Source organism: Tursiops truncatus, chromosome 13, assembly GCF_011762595.2.
Source record: "Tursiops truncatus isolate mTurTru1 chromosome 13, mTurTru1.mat.Y, whole genome shotgun sequence".
NCBI classification, from domain to species: Eukaryota; Metazoa; Chordata; class Mammalia; order Artiodactyla; family Delphinidae; genus Tursiops; species Tursiops truncatus.
The window spans coordinates 23,012,977-23,038,646 of record NC_047046.1 but is presented as its reverse complement, the minus strand read 5'-3'; the positions used below and the strand labels follow the sequence as shown (position 1 = coordinate 23,038,646).

The window sequence follows — 25,670 nt, the reverse complement described above, 5'->3', positions numbered from 1 at the left end:
TGTGAGTGATGCATTGCCAGAGACATCGGCCTCTGGCTCTGAGGGCCCCCAGCCCTGCTCCCCATCACCACATCCCTGCTCATCCCCAACAGAAAAGGAGAAAACTCAACTTCTTGAGGATTTATTGGACCGGGGGCTGTGCTGCCTTCCAGCTAGACCCCAGTAGCCCCTGCATCAGGAAGGGGCTGCCAGAGAATCAGTCCTCAGGGTCCCCACTAGTGTTCTGCATTTCTCCAAGTGCCTGCTGCTCCTCCGTCAGCCACACTGCCATGGGGTGACCTGGCTGAGCCGTTGGGAATCCTGTAAGTCCCCAGCTTGCCAAGTGATCTTGGCCATATTCCTTGCCTTGTCTGGGCCTTAGTCTCCTTACGCTCCATGGGAGTATGTTATTGCCCTGTCAAAAGACAGGGCTGGGCCCACTCACAGTCCAGTCCAACTCAGTATCACAGATTCCATGGAAGCAGATGGGGTTCAGATCCTGTCTGTGAGTCACCGTAGCTGCTGCTCTGAGGTCTTTGTCTCTCAGTTTCCATCCAGCTTAAACCCATTCAGGTGCCAGGGCCTCGGGTCCCAGAGAGCCAGGCATCCGCAACCCCTGGCAGGAGGAGGGAGTTGGAACAGAGCAGGGAGTGGGCCAACCCACAGGCCAGGTACTGGGGTGGGGTCAGGAGGAACTGGGCTTCTCCACAGAGGGGTAGAGCTTGCGCAGGCTGGAGTCCAGGAGGAAGTCCACTGACCTGTGGGGCAATGGAGGGTCATGAGCAGGCAACCAAGGGGTGCTAATGGGGGAATGGGAGGTAGGAGGTCAGGGCTAAGAAAGGGACTCCTGGATGCAGTACACAAGTGCCATCCTGGTGTCAGCCATCACCCTCTCTTTATTCAGTTGGGAAAACTGAGGCACAGAGAGGGTAAAAGACTCACACAGGACCTCAAGGTCAGCTATGTTCCTGAGGAGAAAGACTCCTTCTCCCACTCTATGTTCATCTAGTTGGGTTGGCCCCATCTCTGGTTCTAAGGGAAGGCACGTGACCCAAGCCGGGCCGGTCGGAAAAGGGAAGCTGGCTCAGGGATGGGCACCCAGTCCAGTATGGACCAATGACAGCCTTCCTTGGGATTTTTGCTGTCACTATTAAGAAGCTTCCTATGGGGGGACTTCCCCAGCAGTCCAATGATTAAGACTTCACCTTCCAACGCAGGGGATGAAGGTTTGATCCCTGGTGGGGGAGCTAAGATCCCACATGCCTCGCGGCCAAAGACTAAAACATAAAAAACATAAAACAGAAGCAATATTGTAACAAATTCAATAAAGACTTTAAAAATGGTCCACATCAAAAAAAATTAAAAGGGCTTCCCTGGTGGCGCAGTGGCTAAGAGTCCGCCTGCCAATGCAGGGGACATGGGTTCGTGCCCCGGTCCGGGAAGATCCCACATGCCGCGGAGTGGCTGGGCCTGTGAGCCATGGCCGCTGAGCCTGCGCATCCGGAGCCTGTGCTCCGCAATGGGAGAGGCCACAACAGTGAGAGGCCCGCGTACCGCAAAAAAAAAAAAAAAAAAAAAAAAAAAAAATTAAAAAAAAGAAGCTTCCTATGGGGCTTGCTAAGCTGGGGGGAGGGGAGCTGGGAGCTGCTGGGAGCCATCTCTGTTCCCATGAAGGAAAAGTGACTGAAGCCAACACGGGGTGGGGCGGGGAGAAGGCCAGCAGAGAGACCCAGACCCCTAATAACATCAGTTGAGTGCTTGGATCCAGCCATGCCTCCAGGTAGCATAGCTTTGGACTTTTCGGTTATGTGAAACAATCAATTCCTATTTTACTTAACCCAGTTTCAGTTGGGCTTCTGTCACCAAAAGTTCTCAAAACCCAACCCTTCCAGGGTGCACCTGTTCCTGCCTACCTCTGGTGGTTTTCTAACACTGAGTTTTTTTTCTGGGAATTTACTTGTCCTGCGTCCCATACTCTCATAGCACCTCCTACCTTTATGGCCAGGGTATCTGCCAGATCATATGACAAGGGCCTAGACTGTCCTTTCTACCTCAGGAGCCCCAAGTGCCAGCCCTGCCTCCGCTACAACTGTTCTGTGAAAAGTGGATACACCCCCATACCTCTCAAAGGTTATCCCCGCCTGTAGGGTGGATGATCCCTGGGGCTGGGAGGAGCACCCACCTGTCGATGGGGTGGATGATGATGGGGATGGCCAGTAGTCCCAGTGCGGTGGTGGTCCACCTGCGGACAGCCAGAGGCCAGCGGGTAGCAGTGCCCAGGATATAGAGAGAGGCAGCACACACACGGTTGATAGTGAAGCCTGGGATGGCCACAGAGGCCAAAGCCTGCCACACGAAGGTGTCCACCATGGCCACGGTCACCCTGGTGCTGCGGCCTGCCTCAGGGCTTGGCACCTGGCAGGCACAAGAGACATTTAATCCAGCAGAGGCAGAGGCGGGAAACCCTGTGGACAAGGGGCATGAGGCTGGACCAGGGAGAGGGAAGTGAAGGGGGTTGGGGACAGAGCCACGCTAGTGTTGGGTTCTGGACTCCACCAATTCAGGGCTGAGGGTGGACTCACTCATATCCAGCACTAGGATATAGATTACGTCACCTGCGCCGGGGACAGGGTGCACTATGCTACAAACGGTACCGGGGTATGGAGTCCACCAGGCCAGGTTGTGGGGACCGGACTGTCCCAGAGGGACTTAACCACATGCAAGGCTGTGGACTGACCACAAGGGGAGTGGACGGGGGTGGGGGGTTGAGGGGCAGGTTAACACTCACGTCTCTCGCTTTCTTGCCCTTGTCAATGGCATCAGCCAGCACGTAGGAGCTGGACACACCGTAGCTCAGCCACACGACAGATACAGGCACCAGGGAGCGGAAGGCCTCCCCTACCTCATTGGCGTAGCCTGGTGGGGAGGGGGTATTTAATTCCTGAGCCTTTGGGTTGTTCCACAAGGGAGCACTTGAGTGAGCTGGTTCTTATGTCATTCTGCTGAGCAGTAGCTGGGTGACCTTAGACAAGTAATTTTACCCCTTTGAGCCTCAGTTTCCCAGCCTATAAAATGGCACTCATGATGCCCACCCCAACTCTCCCCTCGTGGAAGAGCTGAGCGCAGACACCGTTCTCATCACTCACTTGCCTTCACAGCCTGGGTTCTAGAAGCATCTGAGCTGATGGCCGAACAGGCAGAGAGACTAAAGGCAGCCCCACTGACCAGGGGCTCACCATATGCCAGGCCTTTATGTACTTTATCTCATTCTACCCTTATTATTACCACCCAATGAGCGAGACCCTGCGTTCATCCCTTTTTGCTGAGGAGGAAACAGGCTCAGAGCCAGGGAGGAGCCAAGATGAGAGTCCAGATGCCCTGACTTCACAGGCCTGTGCCAGGCATGCCACAGAAGGCGATCCGACCACCTGGTTCCATCCTCCTACCTGAGCTGCGGCTTCCACCTGGGAGTCTGACCAGCAGAAACCCCGAGGGCAGGGCTGGGAATACCAGAGCTGTGTGACCTTGAGCGAGTTCAGAACCCTCTCTGAGCCCAGTCTCTTCCCTGGCTGAATGAGAACTAAGATCCTCCCACCTTCTCCAGGTCCCTGACCGGCGTCTGGCAACCCCAGCTTCCCCAGACACGTGGTGTAGGGATCGCTGTCCCCCTGCCCCGCGCTCACCCAGGTACCGCACCCACGTGTCCCGGAAAAGGTCGCGCTCGGCCCCCCGCGGGGGCGGCTCGGACATGGTGCTTCCTCCTTGGCCTCAGTCGCTGCAGCGTGTACTACCGCCTCGGCTTCCACCAGCACTCCCGTTCTTAGCGGCGGGACGAGCTGAGCCGAAGGTCCCCAACTGAAGCATAGGTCATGTAGTCCCCGCCAGCAGGGAGCGTCTGCAAATTCCCCCCGCGCACCGGAGCCCCTCTCCCAGGTTTGAGTTTTACAGCTTAATTTTCTTCACGTTTTCTCTAGAGTCGAGCGGTTGGCGCGATCCTCTTCCAGCACTAGCTGTAGTGTTGGAACCAAAGAGACGGAGGTTCAAATACGGGATGCTACACTTCTTGGCTCTGTGACCTCGGGCAAGAGCCTGTAACTTCTCTGTGCCTCACTTTATTCATTTGTTAATTGGGCAACAGGACTGGTTCAGTCCTGGGACGGTTTCGAAGATTAATTATACAGTCGTCATTTATTGAGTTTACTACCGGCCAGACCATTGGCTAAAGACTCTAGATGGATTACTTCTTTAAACCCTCCCACCAGCCTGGGACACCGCCCCCCCCCCCCATTTTACCGATGAGTAATAGAGACACAGGAAAAATATTAATAGATCACTTTCCCAGGACATATAACTGCTGAGTAGTGAGGCTGGCATTTGACTCCAGGCAGTGCAGCTCCAGTTCCCATGCTCCTAAGGTGAGCTGAGTAAATGAGGCTGGGGGAGCGAATGGTGAGAACCCTGGTGATGTGGATGCTTGGACTCTTAGGAGTCCCTACCCCATGCTCATCTATCAAGCACTGGAGTCTAACTGGACCGAGCCTCTTCGGGGCAGGACCACGAATGAACGAATGAGGCCAGGGAAACGGGGTTGGGGTACAAGACTTCAGGGAAATGAGAACAGAATGAGAGGACGTGGGGTTATTGATTACTAAAGAGTAAACTCTTCCCCTGCTGCACCTCAGTTTACCCATGTGAGGAATAAGTGCACTTCACTAAGGCTCTGTGAATCCTTTGGGGGTACCAGCGAGCAAAGGCCCAGCCTTTAAAGACAGGCAGTCCTGGGTTCAAATGCTAGTTGTGCCGCCTATGAACTGTCAGCCACGCCTGTAAGAAACAAGAGTAGCCAAAATTTACTGAGCGTACACTTGTACCAGGCTTTCTAAGCGCTCTGAATGTATTAATTCCTTGAATCCTTGCAATAAGGCGATAAACACAGGGCTGTTGCCTGGTACCCAGGAGGCGCTCATTAAAGAATTAGCTTTATTATCATCAAATAAAGGTCACAGCCTCCCTGTTGAGGTCCCTGGTTTCAGCCCTGGGAGTCTTCATCATTGTAGGATCATGTAGGGCAGCCAGGTCAACTGTGATCTCGCAGGAAGCTGGGATCGCGACTCAGTGATCCTCAACCCCAGAAACACTGGCAGTGCCTGCGCGGAATTAGGAGACGGTCCCTAAAGTCACGTGATCGTCGCTTCTCCGTGACCCTCCCAATCCAGGTCCACCGCAGGCGCTGCGCGCGCTTGCCAGACCCGCACTATTTGGCCCGCTCTGAGAAGCCCGAGTTGGGCGGGGTCTCCGTCCTGACCGTTAAGATGGTCAGGTGCACCCTTAGTGCCCTTAGCAAAAATGGCGGAAGACGGCCCACCGGCTGGGCCAATCAGGGGGCGAGCAGGCCGTCAGGACGCCTTCAGCGCACGGAAGGAGACTAGCAGATGGCTTCTGCGCATGCGCCCCGCTTATTGAAGGGGAGAAGCAGGCACCCCACGGCGGAAGTTGCGTGTGTGAGTAACTGTGAGGAGCGAGGCGGAAGGCGCTGACTTCTACGCCCTGCGCGCTGAAAGTTCTTTATTCATTGGTTACTTTTCCTAACAGAGCGCTGTAAACCAAGGTCAGGATATCCTCCTGAGGGGTCTGGCTGGGAGCCATGCGGCCTCGGGGCCTCCTGTCAGTTCCAGCCTTGCCCCTGACTCCTGCTCCCTCAGCTTGGCCGGACCATCTCCCCAGGATGGGTCAGGGCCTGGGTTTCTGAGGGGTGGAAGCTTCAGGACTCACACCCACCGCCAGCCTCCCTGGCCCTTCACGGAGCTGGGATCCCTGGAGGTAACTTCCCTGTGCTTTGTTTGCACTGAAGGACAGTGGCTGGGTACCAAAGCTCACTGTCCCAGGAAGCTGAGTCACTGACAATCATTAGTAATTTAAGAGGCAGCCAGTGGGACCCAGGAACTGCTGGATTCCTCGAGGCGAGGGAGAGGCCTGCCTGTCTACCCTTGAAAGGGAAGACCTATGCTGACTCGGGCCCTCTCCCAAGACTTGGGAAAAGCTAAAAGATCCTAGCCTGGGTAGAAAGTTCAGAAGAGCCTCAGACCCCCACCATAACTCTAGCAACCGGCTACCTTGCTATTCCTCATTATGATCTAGACTTACATGTTCATTTGGGAGCAAGTTCCTCCCCTGCAGCTGGCTTCCCTGAAGTGTTAGGTCTCAATTTCTCCCCTTTTTCCTAATTTCCTCCCTGCCACCCCATGGTTCCCCCCTCCCTGTCTCATCTGTCACTGGACAGGTGAAGTTGGCACAGCTTATAAGACAGATGCTGTCACGGTGCCCAGCCCCTGGGGACTCCTTAGTAATTTGAGAGGCAAGGAGGCCCACTTCAGCTAGTCTCCCTCTTCCTAATTCTGAAATGAAGGCTCCCCAGATCCAGCCCCGAGGTCTTTCTTCTAGCCCAGTTTCTTTGGGCGTCAGAGTGCTGGGAAAATGACTGCTACAAGGGATAGAAACTGACAGGGAGATGCTGAGGGAGCCAGGCCTGCTGTGGGAGGAGGCGTTACTTTGGGGTGACTGCCCCCAGCTGTTTCATCTTCTCTTCTGAGGCTTTGTCTGGAAGCAGGACCTCCACGGTAAAACTGACCTTCTTTGCATGAATGAAGCTGTAGGTGTTGTCAAACCGCAGGACATCTGAGGGGAGGGGAAAAAACAGACATTCAGGCAATTCTGACAAAGAGCTTGGACACAGTGATTTTGGTTGACTGAGCAAGGCAGTGTGGTAGGTAATGAGGCTGAAGGTAGCATAAGCAATGGTCCTTCACCTTCTGAAACCTAGTCTAGCTGGGTTACAATATGTTCATGAAGAGAAAAATATATAAGAACATGCCAAGTGCCAGATGAGTGGCAGAGACAGTCACGTCTGTAACAGCTTGGAACGAGGGGGCCCTGTAGACTGAAATCATGTGAAAGGCTTTTTAAAGGAGTTAGAGCTTGAACTGGGTCTTGAAAGGAGGGAGTAGAATTAGTTGCAGCAGTAGTTATTATAATAATAATAATAGTAATGGTAACAACAGCTATTTATGTGACTCAATACTGGTATGGCAATCTATATATATTATTCACAATAACTCTTGAGTTCAGCATTAGTACTGTGTTATATAAAAAGAAAGTCACTGTGTCACACAGTGAGGAAGGGATGGAGCTGGAATTTCCCTCTGGCCTGCATTGCTGCCTGACTTGGGCCCTAGAAAGCCTAATCCTGTTCAGTTTCTGACAAAAGGTAAAATATGCAAACTTTTTTTTTTTTTTTAAAGAAGATGTTGGGGGTAGGAGTTTTGTAATTTATTTATTTATTTTTGCTGTGTTGGGTCTTTGTTTCTGTGCGAGGGCTTTTGCTAGCGGCAAGTGGGGGCCACTCTTCATCCGTGGTGCGCGGGCCTCTCACTATCGTGGCCTCTCTTGTTGCGGAGCACAGGCTCCAGATGCGCAGGCTCAGTAGTTGTGGCTCACGGGCCTAGTTGCTCCGCGGCATGTGGGATCCTCCCAGACCAGGGCTTGAACCCGTGTCCCCTGCATTAGCAGGCAGATTCTCAACCACTGCGCCACCAGGGAAGCCCAAAATATGCAAACTTTTGAACCAGAAACTTACCCCACAGAAAGATAAATGGACAAAGATGCTCAATACACCCCTATTTGTAGTAATAAAAGATGAGGAAAACTAAAATGTTCAAAGAAGAATTGCTTTAAAAGTTTTTATTGAAATACTATTCTGTATAAAAAGAAAGAGGTGAGCTTCATAGAAGTGACTGGGGAAACTAGTGACAATATATCCTTAGGCTAAAAAAAGCAAGTTGCAGAACAATTTGTAAACCATTTCTAACATTTTTGTTAATATATGTAAAAAAATTTTTTTTGGCTTTGTTACTTGGTCTACCTACATTGACAAGTTTTACAATTTCAAAATTCCTTCAAATATACACTGAATAACATATATAATTCCTATGAATGTATATGGGTGGGCACATGTCCTGTATATTATGGAAACACATAATGCTTCTAAAGGGATGGAAAATATTTGGTAGGATAATACACAAGATCTGTTAGTGGTTTCCTCTGGGGAGAGAAAATGGGCATGCAGTTGGCAGAAAAGGCTTCCAACCCTTGGCCAAGGAACAGACTGCTTTTAATCTAACCCTTCTTTTTTTGAGAAGTTTTTCCATTCCAGTCAAACACCCCTTCCAAAGAACAGAGTGGGAAAACAAAAACACTACCTCTGCCCCTTCCCTATCCTGGTCTCTAACTTTTCCCAGCCAAAAAAACCCTGTGCATTTAATCCTGAGATTTAACCTTTCCCCTTTTCTGCCCCTGGATAAAATGCATAGTTTTAGACTGAGGGCAGACACACCATTCACCCTTTTCTTCATGGTGTGAAGTGAGTAATAGTCATTGATTTTCTCTCTGAGCCAGAGGTCTTTCAGGACCAGTAGTGCCTCTGGAAAGAGGGAAGCTTCCTCTCTGACCTGGATGACAGAGCCTTAGCAACCAGAGTCAGTCATGCTAGAGAAGAGGTCTTTGAGCTCCTTGGACCAAGCATCAGGATTGAGATGACTCTGCCTAGCATGATGTTCTGCCCTCAGAAACAAGGAAGGGGCTGTTGTGACGCCCAGGCCCGAGGGAAGTGGTTCATTTTGACACTAATCATGTACTCACAGACTTGTAGAGGCCCCAGAGATCCTCCAGGCTGGGGCTCCTTCACTTTTGTTGGGGAACTGACCCCCCTGAGAATCTGGTGAAAGCATACAATTTCAGATCCCATGGAGCCCATCTTGGACCCTCTGGGGCAGTGGTTCCCAATGGGAAAGTCACCATTCTGAAGAGAGGAGGAGCTGGGGGTAACTGTGCCCTCTCATTTATGTATTGAGAAAACATATATATTCTTAGTGTCCTTTTATTTCTTTTATATTCCAGATAGGAGAGTATATTGAGTTCTTAATTATGTGTGTAGGTGGTTATAATATCTATGAATTTCATTTCAGAGTAGTAAAGGGGACATTAGACACCACTTATTATAAAAGGGAGGTGTTTGGTCTTTAAAGATTTAGAATCACTGTCTTTAAAGATCTATATCACTAAAGATTTAGAATCATAGACCCCAGATTAAGATCTGCTCTAGCCTACTCCCCTCATTTTAAGGAAAAAGAGAGCAAAATCTAATTAGAGACACTCGGAGAGTTACTGGCAAAGCTGGACTCAGAAACCGGGTCTTCTGGTGCCTAGAGGGGCTGTTTAACCTTCCTACAGTGCTTCAGCTCTTCTAGACCACAATGCACGCTCCAGATCTTTTTTTCTGAATCTTTTTCTTTCCTAGAAGAGTACTCTACACTCAGGACCTCAGGAAATATTAGTTGGGAGAAAAAAAAGTGGAATCTCCCAGTCAAGGCCCCACAAGCAGATAAACATTCCATCTGGGAATGTATCCAAGGGGAACTATAATTTGGGATTTGCAAACCTAAGCCTGATTATGTTAAAGGGTTCATGGTACTACAGAGAGGTAGTGGGCAGCGCTGGAAAACGGTTTGGGCTCTGCTGAGTTTGGGTAAATTACTTCCCAGGTCTGGGACCCCACTCTCTCCTCTGTCACATGATCATCTCTAGGGTAGTCTGTGGTCACGAGATCCTTTACCGGGACCCTAGGATTCTCTCCTGTCTCCGTTTCTTGTTGTCTATGCAGGCTACGCTGTGGGAGAGATAACATCCCCTCTCTATACCTCAGCTTCCCTGTCCTTTAAAAGAGAAATTCAAGCTTATATGTACAAAATGCTTTATGCTCTGAGGATGACAGTGTCTGGGCTGGTGCTAAGCCTTGTTCTTGATGAAGCACACAGTATACCGCCTTCTCCCTCAGGACCCGACAGCTCACTAACAAGAATACTTCTCCTCCCTGGGGAGCCAGACCACAGAGTATATGTGAGGAGGGGGCGGTGGAGACTGAGGTTGCTTGGGCTGTGGGGGAGGACACAGGATCTGAGGTTGGGGCAATGGTGTGACAAGTACAGAGGCCAAGACATCTGTGGGGCTAGTTCAGACTTCTGGCAGTGCTGCCATGAAAACAGGGCGCAGGGCTTCTCCCATCTCTGGCACTATCTCCCCAGTGGCCCTTCTCCCCCAGGTTTTCCCCTAATGATAATAATGGTGGCCACAGTGCGCTGAGTGCTGCGTGGCAGGCATTACGCTAAGTGCTGCACAGACCTGATCGCATTTCATCATCAGGTGTCCCTATGAGGTAGAGAATTTGATCCCCATTGTAGCAATCAGGAAACTGAAGCTCAAGGAGGCCAAGTCACTTGCCTAAGGACTAGTCAGTGGTCAAGTCCATCTCAGCTTGATGACAAAGCCCTTGCTGTCACTGATTTTCCATGCCTGGCCCCTTGGCTCAGACAGAGAGGAAACTGGAGATTTGATGGGGGTTTTGTGTGTGTGTGTATGTGATTTTTCTGCTTATAAATGTAGTACATGTTCTTTGTAACATAAACTGTATTTGCAGGGCCAGTATAAAGAAACGAAAGCCCTCTATAAGCTTCCTACCACCATTAGCATTAGCAGAGTCCCCAGAATTCTTTTTTTTTTTTTTTTTTGGTAGGTAAGAAGTGAATTTATTTAGAGAAACACACTCCACAGACAGAGTGTGGGCCATCTCAGAAGGTAAAAGCGGCCAACCCCAGAATTCTTTTGACCTTTTTTAGCCAAAGTGAGTATACATCATATATGCTAAGTCTCATGCTTTATTTTTTTTTAACATGTATCAGACATCTTATATGTCAGTTTATTCTCTTTAATGCGTATACTGTATTCCATTATATGGATGGACCATAATTTACTTAACAAGACCTTCTTAAGGCCATTTAGTTTATTATCAGTTTCCCAAACTGCTAGGAACATCCATGTACCTATATCTTTGTGTTTTTGTGTAAATATTTCTGTACAGTAAATTTCCAGAGGTAGAATTGCTGAGTCAAAGGGAATTTAATCGATATTGCAAAGCTAAGTGAGGTTAAACACCTTTTCAAATGTCTATTTGCCATTCTTATTCCTCTTGGGTAAACTTCCTGTTCATGTTCTGTGGCCATTTTTTGATCAACTTGGAGATGAGTGAAGTTCAGCAGAGTCAAGGCTAGGTTTGTCAGCACTCTGCTCACCCTGTGATCCCTACACCTACGTAACGTGTTCTGCCTCTCTGATGTCTGGGGAGGGCGCATCCCCAGGAAATGTCTAATGGCAGTCACAGCCCCAGTTACACCTGGACCAGGTCACCTTGAGCCTGTCATCTCACCTCTCCAGGCCTAGGTTTCCTCACCTATGCAAGAGAGGTTGAAACTGATGGAGCTCCACTTCTAGTTCTAACAGTGTGAGAACTTAAATCCATGGAGAAAGAGGGACCTCCCGGGCAAACAGCTAGAGCAGGGGCTTCGAGCCAAGACAGAGAGACTTACAGATGCCAGGATCGCTGCAGGTGAGGGTCCCATCCTCAGGGACCAGGTGGGCATTGTACCTCTGGTTGGAAAGCACCTCTGTCATCTCCCCTGCCCTCTGCCGCTCCCCCACTTTGGTCTTCAGGAAAATCCCAAAACCGATGTCCGAACCATCCGACATGAACTGCCACCTGCAGGGGACACCCACCCACTTAGACGTGATTCCGTCTGCATGTTCCCTCTCGGGGGTCCTGCCACCAGGGCTTCTCCCACCCCAGCCCACCGCCAGCACCTATGGCCAGAAGGCTCAGGTCTCCTGGAAGGGTCCAGAACCCTACCTGAGGACGCAGCCTGGAAAGAGAATTTCATACTCCACTTGGTGGGAGGAGCCCCGGGAAATCTGCACACTGTGTTCGTACTGCTGTTTCAGCTGGTCTCGCACGTAATACTTCTTGGGGATGTCACCCCCATAGTTGATCTAGAAGCAGAGCACGGAGTGAGCTGGAATGTGCATTTGAGCCAGGTGTCTCTGGTCACCTCCGGCCCCTGGCAGCCCATACCTTGGATTTACACTTGGGGTCTCCATCAGGGTCAGTCATGGTGCCCCCATACTCCACAGGCAGCTGGTCAGGGCTGACATATTTCAGTAAAACCTCCTTCCAGTTTGCTGGCAGGAGAGGGAAGGAAGGAGAGAAAAGGATCACCACCAGGGCAGGAGTTCATCACAGCCCTGGCAGTCTACACAAAAGAGGCAGAAAAAACCTGTCTGCCCCCGCACACAAAACATGGGCATTGGAAGCACAGGACGTGCGCACAGCTCTGCAGGGGGTTCAAGAGGAGCTGTCACCCAGATGACTGCCCTGTTCTGGACCAGGAAGCAGGAGACAGAGGTCCTGTCCCCACTGCCTCTGGCCAGCGAAGCAACCTGAGGCAAATAAATCACTTCATTCTGAGCCTAGTTCCTCCTGCCCTGCAAGGTTATGGTGGGAGTGAAGTGAACTAAGTACTTGAGAGGGTGTTCGTTGTAAACTGTAAAATGCCGTACCTGTATGAGAGTGTATTATCACTCCCAGGAAGAGGGGATACAAATATTTGAAGTGCAAGCAGGAGGGAACAAAGAAAGGAGGGGAGGGCATTCCACGCAGAGGGAACAGCGCATGTGGCAGGCAGGAGGGCAGTCAACATGATCTGCCCTAGTTAGACTGAGCGTGAGGTCATGACCACTGTCACCTACTGTGCTCACTCGTGATTTATTGAATGAATGCATCACTGTAGACCGACCCCTTAAATGGGCTCCCTTGGCTTTACCCCAGCCACAGTTTCATTCTCTTGTTTTGTAGGCTGTTTGGCTACCAGTGATTTGGTTTTTTTTTTTTTTTTCTTTAAATAACCAAGCCCTTTCCTGACTAGGAGAGTTTGCCTCAAGTCCAACCAAGGCTGAGATCCATTTCTGTGCCAGATTCCTAAACAAGTATCAGCCAAAGACAATATTTTGATACTGGATGGAAACCTTTCCCTGCTGACAACAGAGACCAGATACAGAGAGCAGCTCCAGGTCACAGGGTACCACCGAGCATCCTCTGTGGCTGGTGCTGCCCGTAAACCCACAGGGATGGTCCAGGGTCTCCCAGCCTTCAGATTTCTAGGGACTTGAGACCATGCAACTCCAGGGGTGCTTTAATCTGTGCTGAGTACCAGTGACCAGCCCAGGGTGAATTTCTCCCCTCCTCTATTGAAGATCCGGTACCTTCCCAGCCCGAGGCGGGTTTGGTTGAAAGGGTTTCAGGTGTGGGTGGGGGAACTGACTGAACCTCCTCTGCAGCCCCGCTGCCAGGAAACCGAACTGGCTCATGCTCATGGTGGGTGGCAGCCACAGAAAAGCCAAAAATCATTAGAGCCTTTTCCTCAGACGTTGTTTCTTCACCCAGTTCAGCTGGAGGGTTGGAATAAGGCCAGGAGGATTCTTCCCATCTCACAGAGAGGAACTGAGGCTACAAGGACAGAATTTGTTGCACTAGAGCCAGGACCAGCACCCAGAAGTCCTGTGCTTTCCAGACTGCTTTGCACCACACCCAGGCTCAGCACACATTTGGAAAACCTCCACTTTCAATGTGGTGCCTGAAGGTGAACATTCAGAAACCTTCAGAATTCCCTACCCCCAGTTAACTCCACAGGTGGCATTAAGCCGTCCACGAGCCAGTCCCAATCTCCCTTTCTAGGCTTTTCTCCCACCACCCCACATCACACTCCAGCCAAACTCGACTCCTGCCTGTCCCTGGCTGGCTTGATTCCCATGGGTCTTCCTTGCTGGCTTCCCCTCGTCCCCTGATGTTCTCCTGCTGCCGTGCCTATCCAGTGTCCGTCTGCTCTCTTCCCCGCCAACCTCGCAATCGCTTCTTCACTCCCTGGTGGGCTCCTCTTTCTCTTGATGCCCTTGAGCCTGGATATTCCCCAGGCTTCAGCCTCTGTTCTGTGGGCAGTCTTACCTCCTCTCAAGGTTTTAGCTGCTGTCTCTATCTAAAACTCCAAATCTCCAGACTGGAGTTTGCTGCTAAGCTTCAGGCCCAGGCATCCCCAACATGTGTACACCTCACAGACTCCTAGAACTCAACTTCAAGCCTTTCCTTCTGACTGTATTATTCCCCAGTGGAACTAACTGCATCAGAATGACTGCAATGCTGTCACTCATGCCAGATACCAGGGAGCCATTCTAGATTTCTCTTCCTCCCTTCCTACATCCAGTCAATTGAGTTCTGCTGTTCCACTTCCTACGAAAGTCTGAAATCCATCCTCTCCTCTCCGTCCCTACAGCCCCCGCCGTGGCTCAGGCTTGCAACACCTGGTACGTGGGCTGTGGCCACGGTATACAAACTGGTATCTGTCCTGAGAATCAGGTCCTGTACCCCACCCCCTGCCCCGGCTCAGGAACTCCTCTCTGGTGCCCAGTGGCCGGTGGAGTTGTGTCCCAGCTTCCCGACACAGTGCCCTGGATTCTCTGTGACCCAGCTCCTGGCACCTGGCTCCCTCTCCACGTCATCTCTCGCACACCCTGCCGTGTGCCCTCTTCAGCTGCCCGTGCCATGGTGTGTAAGGTCTTTGCTCATTGTTCTTATTTCTGCCCAACAGCTTCCTGCCTTGCTTCACCTGGCTACCCTACTCATTCCATAGCTCGCAGGTGAGGGAGGCATCGCCCCCTCCCCAGGCTGGGCGGGGTGAGTGCCCCTGCTCAGTGTTCCCATGGGCTTTTCACCTCCTCTCTTTTACACGTAACATCTTGCGCTGATATACATCTGTTTGTGTCTCCCTTCTCCGAGAGGCCACAAGCTCTTCAAGGGACTCTGTCTTACCTCTGTGGCCTTGACACCTGCCTAGTCCAGGGCCAGGCACACAGCAGGTGCCCATCCAATGAATCCATGCGTACTTGCCCTCAACTGAAAGCAACCTCTGCTCCTGTGACCTCCCTTCTCTGCCGCATCTATGCCTTTTCTTTTTTTCTTTTTTTTTTTAAAGGAATTTTATTTATTTTTTGGCTGCATTGGGTCTTTCTTGCTGCACGTGGGCTTTCTCTAGTTGCGGTGAGCAGAGGCTACTCTTCATTGCAGTGCGCGGGCTTCTCATTGCGGTGGCTTCTCTTGTTGCGGAGCATGGGCTCTAGGCACACGGGCTTCAGTAGTTGTGGAACGCGGGCTCAGTAGTTGTGGCTCGCAGGCTCTAGAGCGCAGGCTCAGTAGTTGTGGCGCACGGGCTTAGTTGCTCCATGGCATGTGGGATCTTCCTGGACCAGGGCTCGAACCCGTGTCCCCTGCATTGGCAGGTGGATTCTTAACCACTGTGCCACCAGGGAAGTCCATCTATGCCTTTTCTAGTTTGTGTCCTAGCTTTCTCTTAAAAGTCTCCTGTTTCACTGCAAGCTTATTGAGGACAAGGACTTGCATTCCATTCATCTTTGAATTTCCCCGGAGTGTCTGAGAGAAAGAGTTCTTAGGAAAACAGACAGGAAGCCCCTTGCTAGGGCCCAGCCTGCTCCTGGGTCCCACTGCTCCCAAACCAGCAGAGGGAGCCTTCGCCCCGGCAGCTCTGGCTCTCTAATGCCATCCCCAGCGGGGCTGCAGCCATGCCGTGGAGTGGAGGAGGGTCTGGGCTACTCACCCCCCAGGACCATGATCTTCTTACGAGTGTCCTCACTCAGGAAGGGTTTGATGAGGTTATAGGCCACAGGAAACAGCTTGGGGGCTGGAACAGAGACCAGGCCATGTGAGGCCAGGAGCAGTCCCCACTCTGTCCCTAACAGTGTCCACCATAGCCCCCAGTGTCTGGCCATGCACTCCCTGGTGCTGTGGAGCCCACACAGGCAGCCCTATGTGAGGCTCGGCTTTCCTGTCTGTACAGGGGGGATGGTCTTCCTTTCTCACGGGGCTCGGTGGCTCGAAGGAGGTAACGAATACTAAAAGCTTTGTGAATTACAAAGTGGTCTGCGTACATCATGGGTCGGTCTTCTGAACAGGTCCTAAGACCCCACCCTCCACCCCTGACTTCGGCTCACTCTATTTCACTCTCCTTAATCTGTCCCAGTAATATTTTTGGCCCCTCTTTCCCATTGGGCTTCATCACAGGTAGTTGCCAACTTACCTTTAATGACAAAAAGACGCTTCAGTGTTTCAGGGTAATTTTCCTCAAACATGCAGAGAAACTGTGGAAAGAATCCAGTGGGCTCAGAACTCTGTGCCAGGGAGGGAGGCCCTTCTTCCTCTGGCTTCCCCCACCCCACAGGGCCTCCTAGCAGAGGGACCCACCCCCCCAACCCACCCCCCGACCCTCACCTCTCACCCTCCACCACCCCCGAGCCCTGGCCTTCACCTCTCCATAGGCCTCCACAGCTGGCTTCCAGAGATGTTTGAGACCAAGCCCCTCACAGTCATAAATCAGGGTGATGGTCTCTATCTTGTTCCCCGTCTGCAGGGGACAGAGGAACAGAAAGTCACATCAGGCTGCCCCCCACACAACACACACACGGAGGCCCACCCCGGTTCAGGGAAAGTGCTGATTGTACCCTGCACCCATACTGCAACCAGATCCGGCAGGGCCGTACCTAGGGTTTTCTGAATCGAGATAATTACCCCAGGCCGGAACTGCGGCCTAGACAAGTCACCCTTCCCGTTTAGATCTCCGTGTTCTCATCCAGTAAACAGCTGGGTGAACTTAGATTACATCTGAAGTCGCTCCTGTTCTGCAGTTTGACCCGGTGGCCCCCCTCGTCCTCTGCACCCCGTGCAGCCACTCATCTCGCAGGCACAGATGCTCTCTATCCAACCTAAGCCCTTAAGGTGCATCTCTAACGCTTCTCTGCGTGCCCAGCCCCACAGGGCCTCTGCGCACACTAGGTTCTCAGTGAATGTGGATGACACTGTTGAAATGTCCCCAAACGTATCACATGGTCTCACTGGATCTTTACGACTGCTGAGGAGGAGGGCAGGGGAAAGGACCATGGCAGCTCCGCCTCGCTCTTCAGTCTTTTTCCAGTAAGAGAATTAGCTGTCCTTAGCTTTGTCTGAATTCAGAGTTAGGGAAGCACAGAATCTGAGCTCACTGACACCAGCGGCACCCAAATACTTGTCCAGGGATAGGGTGGTCCCTGACAAGGATTCCTCTGGTGCCCAGATAAAGGAAGAAAAGTAATGATAACGTAGCATGTTTTCTATGAAGCTAAACTTTACCCAATTAAAGGACGGCCCTTTATTCTGAGACAATGCCGTCCCTATAGTTTGGTGGGTTAATTATGACAATTAGGGACATAGATCAGTCCCTAAAACTTTGCAATTTCACTGGTCTATGAAACCTAAACATCAGGGCCTAAAGCTGCCCTTAAAGCCACGTGTGACACCCACACTTCTGCGTGACCACGTCCACCGGGCGTAACTCCTCTTCAGCCGTGCTGGTCCCCTCACCTTTTCGGTCTGGCAGGCGCACTCCCGCAAAAGCAGCTCGCAGTCCCGCATCTTGGTCTTGACCAAGTCCTGTTTGGTGGCTGAGAGGAGCAGACCCTTGGCATCCAGAGGTCCAATGATGTCGTACCAGATGGGGCAGCCATCCAGGTCATAGCCGCACATGCCCCCTGAGAGATACTGTTGGACCACCTGGGCCCAGACAGAGATGGGGGTGCCTGGTCAGCAGGCCCCGGGCAGCCATACCTTCCCGGTGTCCAGGGCCTTCCTCTGGGTTCATCCGCCCCTGGGTGCCAATGGATACTCATTCAATGACTTGGCATTGTCAGACCTTTCCTCTGAGGGTCCCAGTCCCATAGACCCAGGATACAGATCATGGGTCTAACAGACCTCACGTGGTGTGGGGCGGGATAATCTGTTCTCACCTCTGGAGGCTGCCAGCTCATGATGTTGTCAATGTCCTTTTGCTTTCGGACCTCCACATGCTGCAAACACACGAGGGCTTTAAAAAAGCAGGGCGGGGAGGGGGTGGTCCTTAACAGGCATCTAGCAATGGGTGACAGCACGAACAGACCACCGGACCACAGGTAAGTCACGAGAAGGCAACCAGCAGGAATGGAAAAGAAGGAAGTGCCTGTTTCAGAGATCTCAGCAGAACAGATTATAATTCTTGGCTGGCCCAGAACTATGAAAGCTCTGTTTCCAGGGAAGGGAATGCACTTTGTCCTGGAGGATAAGGCAGTACGGGTCGGCTAATACTCAGATATGTCACATAAGCCACAGGCGGTGATTGGGGTGGGAGGGGGTGGACAGAAGTCCAAGCACGGCGTGATTCTGATGGGCAGAAATGGAGGCAACAGTGGGCTTCGGAGCCAAATGGGTCTCACCTTCCGGAGCATGGCCTCAGACTTCTGCAGGTCAAAGCTTCTTGCTATAACAGGGAAACGTGGTCAGGGTTAGGATAGCAGCCTGGGCGCCAAGGATGGGAAGATTTCCCTGCTCCTGTGCGGAAACGCCTGCTGACTCTCAGATCACCCCACATATAGAAGCTAATGTGAGGACATTCACTGCTTCTAGAGCACCACAGCCCCTGGGCTTGTGGGGAAAGCAGGTCAAGGTTCAGGGCAGGTGGGGGCAGCATTGCAAGTTCAGGGTCAAAAGAGTTTTACCCTAGTGGATGCAATCAGGTGAAGGGTCTTATCTCCTGTCAGGGAAAGCAAACCCTGGGCCCCCTTATCATTTACCCTTCTCCTTCCACAAAGTTAATCTCCTCCACGGTCTAACATCCAGTCCTGAGAGCTTGACCTGCGGTTCAAAGATGAATACAGCTGCCGCATAATCTGGGGCAGGACTGGCAGAACATTCCAGTAGGATGGAGGGGAGATGAGCCTCCAGTCAACCTTGCCATATCCTCAGAGGACCCATGCATACCCCAGGGGGACACAGAGGACCCTCGTCCTCCCAGGGTTCCCAGAAAGTTTCAGAATTAGAGTTCACCTGGCTCAACTCAATTTCATGTACAAACCCTGACATGCTGTCCTGCTCAAACTTGAACACAAAGACCTCCCTGCCCGCCAAGGCCATCTGCTCCCAAACAATCCAAGCTGCCATTTGCACACAGCCCTCACTATTGTACTGAGCAGGGACCCTCTACAGAGACATTCAGAGAGGAGGGGTGGGGGTGCTTCCTCAGCCACGTGACCACCTTTCCAATACTCGCAAATTCTGTGCTGCCACCCTGAGTGCTCCCTGCTATCATGCTGCCCGTCCATGGATCCTTTAACCATCCTTCAAAGCTTGGTTTCAAGTCCATCAACTTCCCTTTGGATGTTTTCCAGTTTGCCAGTGCCCCTCTTGAAGTGTGTGGTCCAGAGCACAGGTGTTGCCTACCCTTCTCCAATTAAGCCTAAGAACTTTCTCGGCAACAGGCCAGGCCCTTAACTCAGGCGAAGCTTACAGTCAACTGAAACCCCCAAATCCTTTTCACCTGTGCTGCTTATGAATCCTCTACCCCATAGGTTGAGAGGTGGTTTTCTGGATCTATCCCTATCAGATTTCATCTTGTTATGGCCAGCTGCATTTCATCTTTTTTTTTTTAATTTTTTAATTTTTGGCTGTGTTGGGTCTTCGTTGCTGCAGGCAGGCTTTTCTCTGGTTGCAGTGAGCAGGGGCTACTCTTCATTGTGGTGCGCAGGCTTCTCATTGTGGTGGCTTCTCTTGTTGTGGAGCATGGGCTCTAGGCACACGGGCTTCAGTAGTTGTGGGACACGGGCTCAGTAGTTGTGGCTCATGGGCTCTAGAGCGCAGGCTGAGTAGTTGTGGCACATGGGCTTAGTTGCTCCACGGCATGCGGGATCTTCCCAGACTAGGGCTCGAACCCATGTCCCCTGCATTGGCAGGTGGATTCTTAACCACTGCGCCACAAGGGAAGCCCCTGCATTTCATCTTTTAAAGAGTTTCTGAGATCCAGATTCTGACCAATTTTGCCATTTGACCTATGAACTGTCCCTCCCAGCTGTATGTCCTCTATGGGTCTGATTGACATCCAGATCTGCTGACAGCCCTGGAACCTGGGCCAGACAGGCTGCCCTCTGGACTGTCACCAGCCCCTTAATCACTGCTCTTCGGGAGTGGCCGAGCACATTCCCTGACTCTGCTGCCCTGAAATGCAGTCCACTCACCTGCACTCAAGGATACGACAAGAGATTTGACCAATGCCATACCCTGTCATGTGTGCTAGACACACGTTTGCAGAAATGAGCAGCCTTCCCTCTTGGGAAGTTCCTTCTCATGGTCACCCTTCACATGCCATTGTAGCAGCAGGGGGCAGCTTTCAGAGGAATATAATCTGGGTTTGCATCTCAGCCCTTCCACCTTCTTCCTGTTTGACCTTGGACAAGATACTGCACATCTCTGGCCAAATCATCCAGTGAGCTAGAAACACTTGGAAGATGCAAGGCACCATGCTATCATGTTGGGGTAGCCCAGCTGGACCTGAAAGTGGGACTCCTCCATGGGAGGGACACGCCCAACTGTGAGGAGAGTCATCTTCCTTGGGAACAGGAGTGGTGGTGAACTTCGGGCCCCCTTATCTCAGGGAGGCTCTCCAGTTAACCTTTAGCTGCTGGGGTCCAAAATCCAGGGTCTTTTAGGGCCCTCTCGGAGTTTCCATTGCCCCTGGCAGTACCGGCCTGATGCCTCTCCAGGGCTCCTGCCACCCTGGTCAGGGGCAGCTCAAAGCATGGCTTAGGGCACTGCCAGAGAGGCCGGCCTGGGAGCAAGCTGTCCTGGGTTCTTATTTGATCTCTTCCTGTCCTGGAAAACAAAGAGACTCAGACCTGCTCTGCCAGGCTCACAGGTTTCCTCCACCTCCTCGTTTTATCTTGCCATCTGAGCCCCCTCGCTGGGGTGCCCAGAGCTCAGGCCCACTCGGGGGGAGGCAGTGATCTGTGTGCCTGCTCTCGGGCCTGGGGCCCAGCAGAAAGCCAAGCCCATGTCGGGGGAAGGGAGGAACCCAGTGCTCACTCGAGAAAGGGAAGAACCCAGTGCTCACTCACACCTAGATTAGACAAAGACATTCGGCTGGCATGTGCCTTGCAAATGTTTCCTTTAGATGAAAAGGAGAAAAAGAAAAGGTTTCTCTAAAAAAAAAAAAAAGGGGGGGGGGAATTCCCTGGTGGTCCAGTGGTTAGGACACCGAGCTTTCGAGCTTCCACTGCTGAAGGCCCAGGTTCAATCTCTGGTCAGGGAACTAAAATCCCGCAAGCTGTGCAGCGTGGCAAAAACAGAAAAGAAAAGAAAAGCAAGGCGACAAAAACCCTAATTGAAATTCACAGTAGAGTCTGACCAGGCCTGAGCTCCTGCCCAGGGAAATGTGAGGCACAAATAAAGTGCAGAGGAGATATTTTCTTGGTTTGAAGAGGCAGAGCTTGGTTTCAGGAGGCAGCTGTGGCTTACTGGAGAGGACGATGGCCTGGGAATCAGGGGCCCTAGGTTTCTGCCCTGATTCTGCTTTACATTAGCTGTGTGCCCTCAGCTAAGTGCCCTCTCCTCTCTGAGCCTCAGTTTTCTCATCTGGCAAATGAGGATAACTGCACTCTTCTATATTCCTGCAAAGAGAGGGGTTATCCCAGGACTGGGGAGTTGGGGTGCCTGGGAAACCAGGGCCCCAGGCCAGCCTTCTCTCAGATAAAAAAAGAGCTGTGAAGCTGTTCAATTCAACAGCTCTCTGAAACCACACTTCCCCCACCTCACAGTAGCTGGGTAGTTTGTTTGATCATCTTGCAGCTGGCCCTTTAATGCAGCGCTGTCTGCCCACTCTCCCCACCCGCCCCCTTCCAGCTACAGCCCTTCAGCAAAGGCTGGGCCAAAATGTCCTCCAGCTCTGGACTGACTCCACCGCCGCCTCTTTGCTGCCTCTCTGAGTGGGTGGGGTGGGGGGAGTTCACAGCTTTTTAGGGGGAAAAGGGCAAGTGGCACTTTCAGAGGCACACAGGGTCTGCTCTGGGGGGCCTGCTAGCTATCAGCCTCTCAAGAGTGTGCCAGCTCTATTCAGTTTCTGGACAGAAAAGGAAAATACATCTCTTCCCCTGTCCCAAGACTCGCAGGGTATACATGTGTGTGTCTGTGTCTATAAATAAGTAATTGGCCATGACTTATACTTTAATATTTTGGGCTCTGATTCTGTTATCACGATTTAATCTCTGCTAATCTAACACAGAGGAATTTTCTCTATTATTTCTATGTCTGGCAATAAAGTTTCTACAAAGCCAAAAAAAAAGTGTGTCACAAGAACCAGAGAGGGTGGCACATGACTTGAATCACAGGAGAGGAGGAGAAAGAAAAGAACGGAAGGATTTCAGGAGTTGCAACATGGGGTTGAGTCTGACCCTGATGCTAGTAGAAACGTGTACACTGCATCATCACGGGCATAGCACTGTCATGTCCCATCTTGCCATAGGCAGGGCACCCTGTCTCATCCAGCTCTCCCAGAGAGGAGCCTCAGACAGATGTTCACCCCTGGACCAGGTACCAGAGCCAGGCCAGGGCAGAGCTGGAATGGATCTCAGGGCCATGGAGCCAGATGATGGCTTGAGGGGAGTTTTGTTAACCTAGGTCAGGCTGAACCCCACCCACCGTGTTCCCCGTGCATTCTGCCCCTCCTTCAAGCTGCCACAGAGAGGGCCAGTCTCTCCCACGGGCCAAGACTCTGGTTCTAAGCTTGGCTCTGCCTCCAACTTCCCACAAGCTTGGGGCCTTTCTTGGCTTTTCCTCAACCTGTTTCCCCACATCCATCGGCAGAGTAGATTCATCGAGTGGATGGAAAGGGCACCGGGCTGGGAGTCAGCTGACCTGGCTCTAGTCCTCTCCCTGCCTGCAGTTCAGCACTGTGCGACTTGGGGCAAGTTACCTCACCTCTCTGAGCCTCAGTGTCGTTATCTATCCAACAGGAGGGTTGAGGTTATATCATTGCCAAGAACGCTTTTAGTTCTGAAGGTTGAATACTCCAGATTCTGAGATTGCCTGGGGCAGGGTTTCCAGAGGGTGCTATTCTGTTCCCCAGCCCAAGCCCCTGCCCCAGCCTCCTGCAGCCCCTTTTTCCTCACCTCGGAGCCAGCGCAGGAGAAAATAGTCATCTGGATTCGGCAGACTGGGCAGCACATCCTGGACATTCTCCCGAAACTGTAGGGAGAGGCAGCTGGGTGAGTAGCAGGTCCCACCCTGACCGCCCTCTGCCCGGGACTCTCCATAGAGGTTTTTGCTGGACCCCTGCTCAACACGGGTCAACTCTGCAGACACTGGCTGAGCACCTGAGCAGCGTGGGACACTCTGTCGGTCATGCTGGTGGGAGCTGAGTAGCAGGAGGAGGTGAGAAGGGAGTAAGACACTGCCCCTGCCTGGCTGTGCGCACTTACACGCTCCAGTGTGATGGCTGGGCAGAACAGCCCCCAGCTAACCGCCACAGTAGACACTCTGGGGTGTGCCACAGCAAAAGCGTAAGTTTACCAAGCATTCCTCGTGTGCCCAGCACCGACCTCGGTGCTTATTCATTCTTCTAGAGATATTACTGCTCCCGTTTTACAGATGAAGTAATTAGAGCTCAGAGAGGCCAAGTAACATGCCCAAGGTCGACAGCTAGTAATCAGCAGAGCTGGGATGCAAACCCCGGTCTGTCCCAGGCCAGAGCCTGCACTCTTTCCACCATGGCCTGTCCCCTTAGTAATGGAATGGTGAGCAATGTGTCCAGGGAGCAGAGGGAAGGAAGAGTTTGATGCTGACTGGGGCCAGGAAGAGGGTGGTCTCACACTACTTCATATAAAAAATGACATTTGAGCTGGGCTTGAGGACTCCAAAGGCAGCAGGAGGAGGAAGGAGGGCAATCCAGGTGGAGGGAAGAGTTCCAGCCAGAAGTCATGAAGGGGGAAAGTGTAGGGAGTGCCAAACAAGAGAGCTGGACAGTGACCCCAAGGATGGCCACGCCCCCTCCAACTGCTCATTACCCTGCAGGTGAGCATGCCCCCACGTGCTGTGCTGTCCCCAAGCCTCCTGCTCCCAGCCACTCACCTTTCCCTAGTCAGTGACCTACAGGGCAGCCACAGAGAGGATCAATGAAGACCCGCCACCTCTGCCCCTTGCCTAGGTCAGCCAGGGACTCAAACCATCCCATCCCCCAAACAGCTCCCAGACCCCCAGGGAGACTGGCATGAAGCCACCCCTTACCAAGGACACTACCCAGCCCCTGATATCTAGTTTAATCACCACCTAATCCCTTCTCTGCCTGACTTCCCCTGCAGGTCAGCAGTAAAATCTGAAACCTCCCTACCCGGCCTCCCTGGGATGGGGAGGCCCAGCCTGGGGCAAGGCCTCCATGGGACTGGAGCCTCTGCCCCACTACCACGGCAGAAGACACCTGCCACCCGCCCCCTCCACCACTTTCTCAGCAATGGAAAACTGCTGTGGAGGCTCCAGACCTAAGACTGGATGCAACCAGCTCCAGCTCCAAGCACAGCCAACCTTCCCTCTCTCCCCAAGGGCAGCAGGGGAGATCCAGCTGGTGGGAGAGGGTCCGGCTCTGGAACTGTTGCCCCCTCCTCTGCCCAGGCGCCAAGGCAAAGCTAGGCTTACCTCCTTGCCTTTTGAAGAGCATCAGCCCCAAGTCCCCAGCCCGGGAGGGGCCTGGGTTGAGGGAGGGGCCTGGGTTGCAGGACGGGGTGGGGAGCTGGTCTCAACTCAAACTAGCCCCAACCCAGTCAGTCACCGGTAGGATCCTAGGCTTTGCACTTGAAGCTGCTCCTTTCCACATCATCTGGTCCAACCTCCTCAATTCCTTTCCTCAAGGAGCGAACCGAGAAGGACCGGTTTTGCCCAAGGTCGCAGAGAGACTTGGTGCCAGAGCAGGAGCCATCCAAGTCTCCTAAGAAGCCCTCCGGCCCTTTCCATCGTGCCACTGCCCCTGCAAGAGGAAAACCTCCCGGAAATGGGAGGAAACCTAGGGCCCTGCCCCTGCCCCCGCCCCCAGGGCCCGGCTGCCAGTCCCGAGAATGAACTTTGCCTTTGTGCCCTCAGCTGCCTCCGTGGGCTTCCAAGCAACCACTTCTTCCCAGGTGGCAGCGCCAAGGGCTCGCTCGCGGCTGGGGCTGGGACGACCAAACTTCCCCGGGGTCCCCTCGGCGGACGGAGGGGAGCGAGGGAGGGGGCGACCGCGGACCGCTCGGTGCGGTGGCTGCCGCTCCTTCCGCCGCTCGCCGCGGACCCGCGCTCGCCCCCCATCCAGCCCCTTCCCAGCCCGCTGCCGCCAGAGGATGGGGGCCATCGCCCAGGGCGGGGCCGGGACGGGGTGAGGGCTCACCTTGGCCAGTGCCTCCTTCTGCCTGGGGCTCAGATCGCCGACTCTGCCGCTCATCGTGGCCCAGGCTCTGGGCGCGGCGGTTGCGGCAGCAGACAGAGCACGGACTCGTTCTCCGCCGCGGGAGTGAAGTCCCAGCCTTTTGCCGGGGCCGCGGTTGGCAGCCAAGCCCCGCCTCTTAAAGGATCCCAAGGGGCGGAGTAGGGAGAGATGCGCTGGGCGCAGGAGCGTCTGACGCGGGTACCCTCCGCCCTCCTGAAGCGGAGACCTGAGCAGGAGGCGAGCAGGAGTGCCCACCCGGTCCGAGGCCCGTAGACATGAGAAGGACAGGAAGTCTGTGTTCCAGTCCCCAATTTACCCTTAGCTTACACTGTGACCTTGGAGGAGACACCTGAACTCTCTAGGCCTTACTGTCCCCAACTAGGTGCTATCTATTGAGCTCTTCTAAGA

General features: G+C 52.7%; 2 protein-coding genes across 7 annotated transcripts; both read right to left on the bottom strand.

Moving 5' to 3' along the window:
* Window positions 1-426: 426 nt before the first annotated feature.
* Window positions 427-4,119, bottom strand: MTFP1 (mitochondrial fission process 1). Its single transcript, XM_033837930.2, has 4 exons — window positions 3,663-4,119; window positions 2,768-2,895; window positions 2,162-2,394; window positions 427-737 (listed from the first exon to the last, which is right to left on the bottom strand). Exons 1-4 carry the CDS (start codon window positions 3,727-3,729, stop codon window positions 665-667), a joined length of 501 nt encoding a protein of 166 aa, XP_033693821.1. The 5' UTR covers window positions 3,730-4,119; the 3' UTR covers window positions 427-664.
* A 1,405-nt stretch (window positions 4,120-5,524) lies between these two features.
* LOC101320009 (SEC14-like protein 2) lies at window positions 5,525-25,370 on the bottom strand. 6 transcript variants are annotated; one of them, XM_033837180.2, is made up of 13 exons: window positions 25,224-25,352; window positions 24,633-24,827; window positions 22,981-23,056; window positions 18,262-18,305; window positions 17,800-17,920; window positions 17,378-17,566; window positions 16,290-16,385; window positions 16,062-16,122; window positions 15,582-15,665; window positions 11,993-12,099; window positions 11,771-11,910; window positions 11,454-11,623; window positions 5,525-6,654 (listed from the first exon to the last, which is right to left on the bottom strand). In XM_033837180.2, the coding sequence occupies exons 3-13, from the start codon at window positions 23,044-23,046 to the stop codon at window positions 6,524-6,526; spliced, it is 1,209 nt and encodes a 402-aa protein (XP_033693071.1). In that variant the 5' UTR covers window positions 23,047-23,056; window positions 24,633-24,827; window positions 25,224-25,352; the 3' UTR covers window positions 5,525-6,523. The 6 variants fall into 6 exon arrangements, with proteins under 6 accessions (XP_033693071.1, XP_033693073.1, XP_033693069.1 ...); XM_033837182.2 differs by having other exon boundaries at window positions 17,800-17,859; XM_033837178.2 differs by lacking the exon at window positions 24,633-24,827 and having other exon boundaries at window positions 17,800-17,859; window positions 25,224-25,370.
* Window positions 25,371-25,670: the final 300 nt, after the last annotated feature.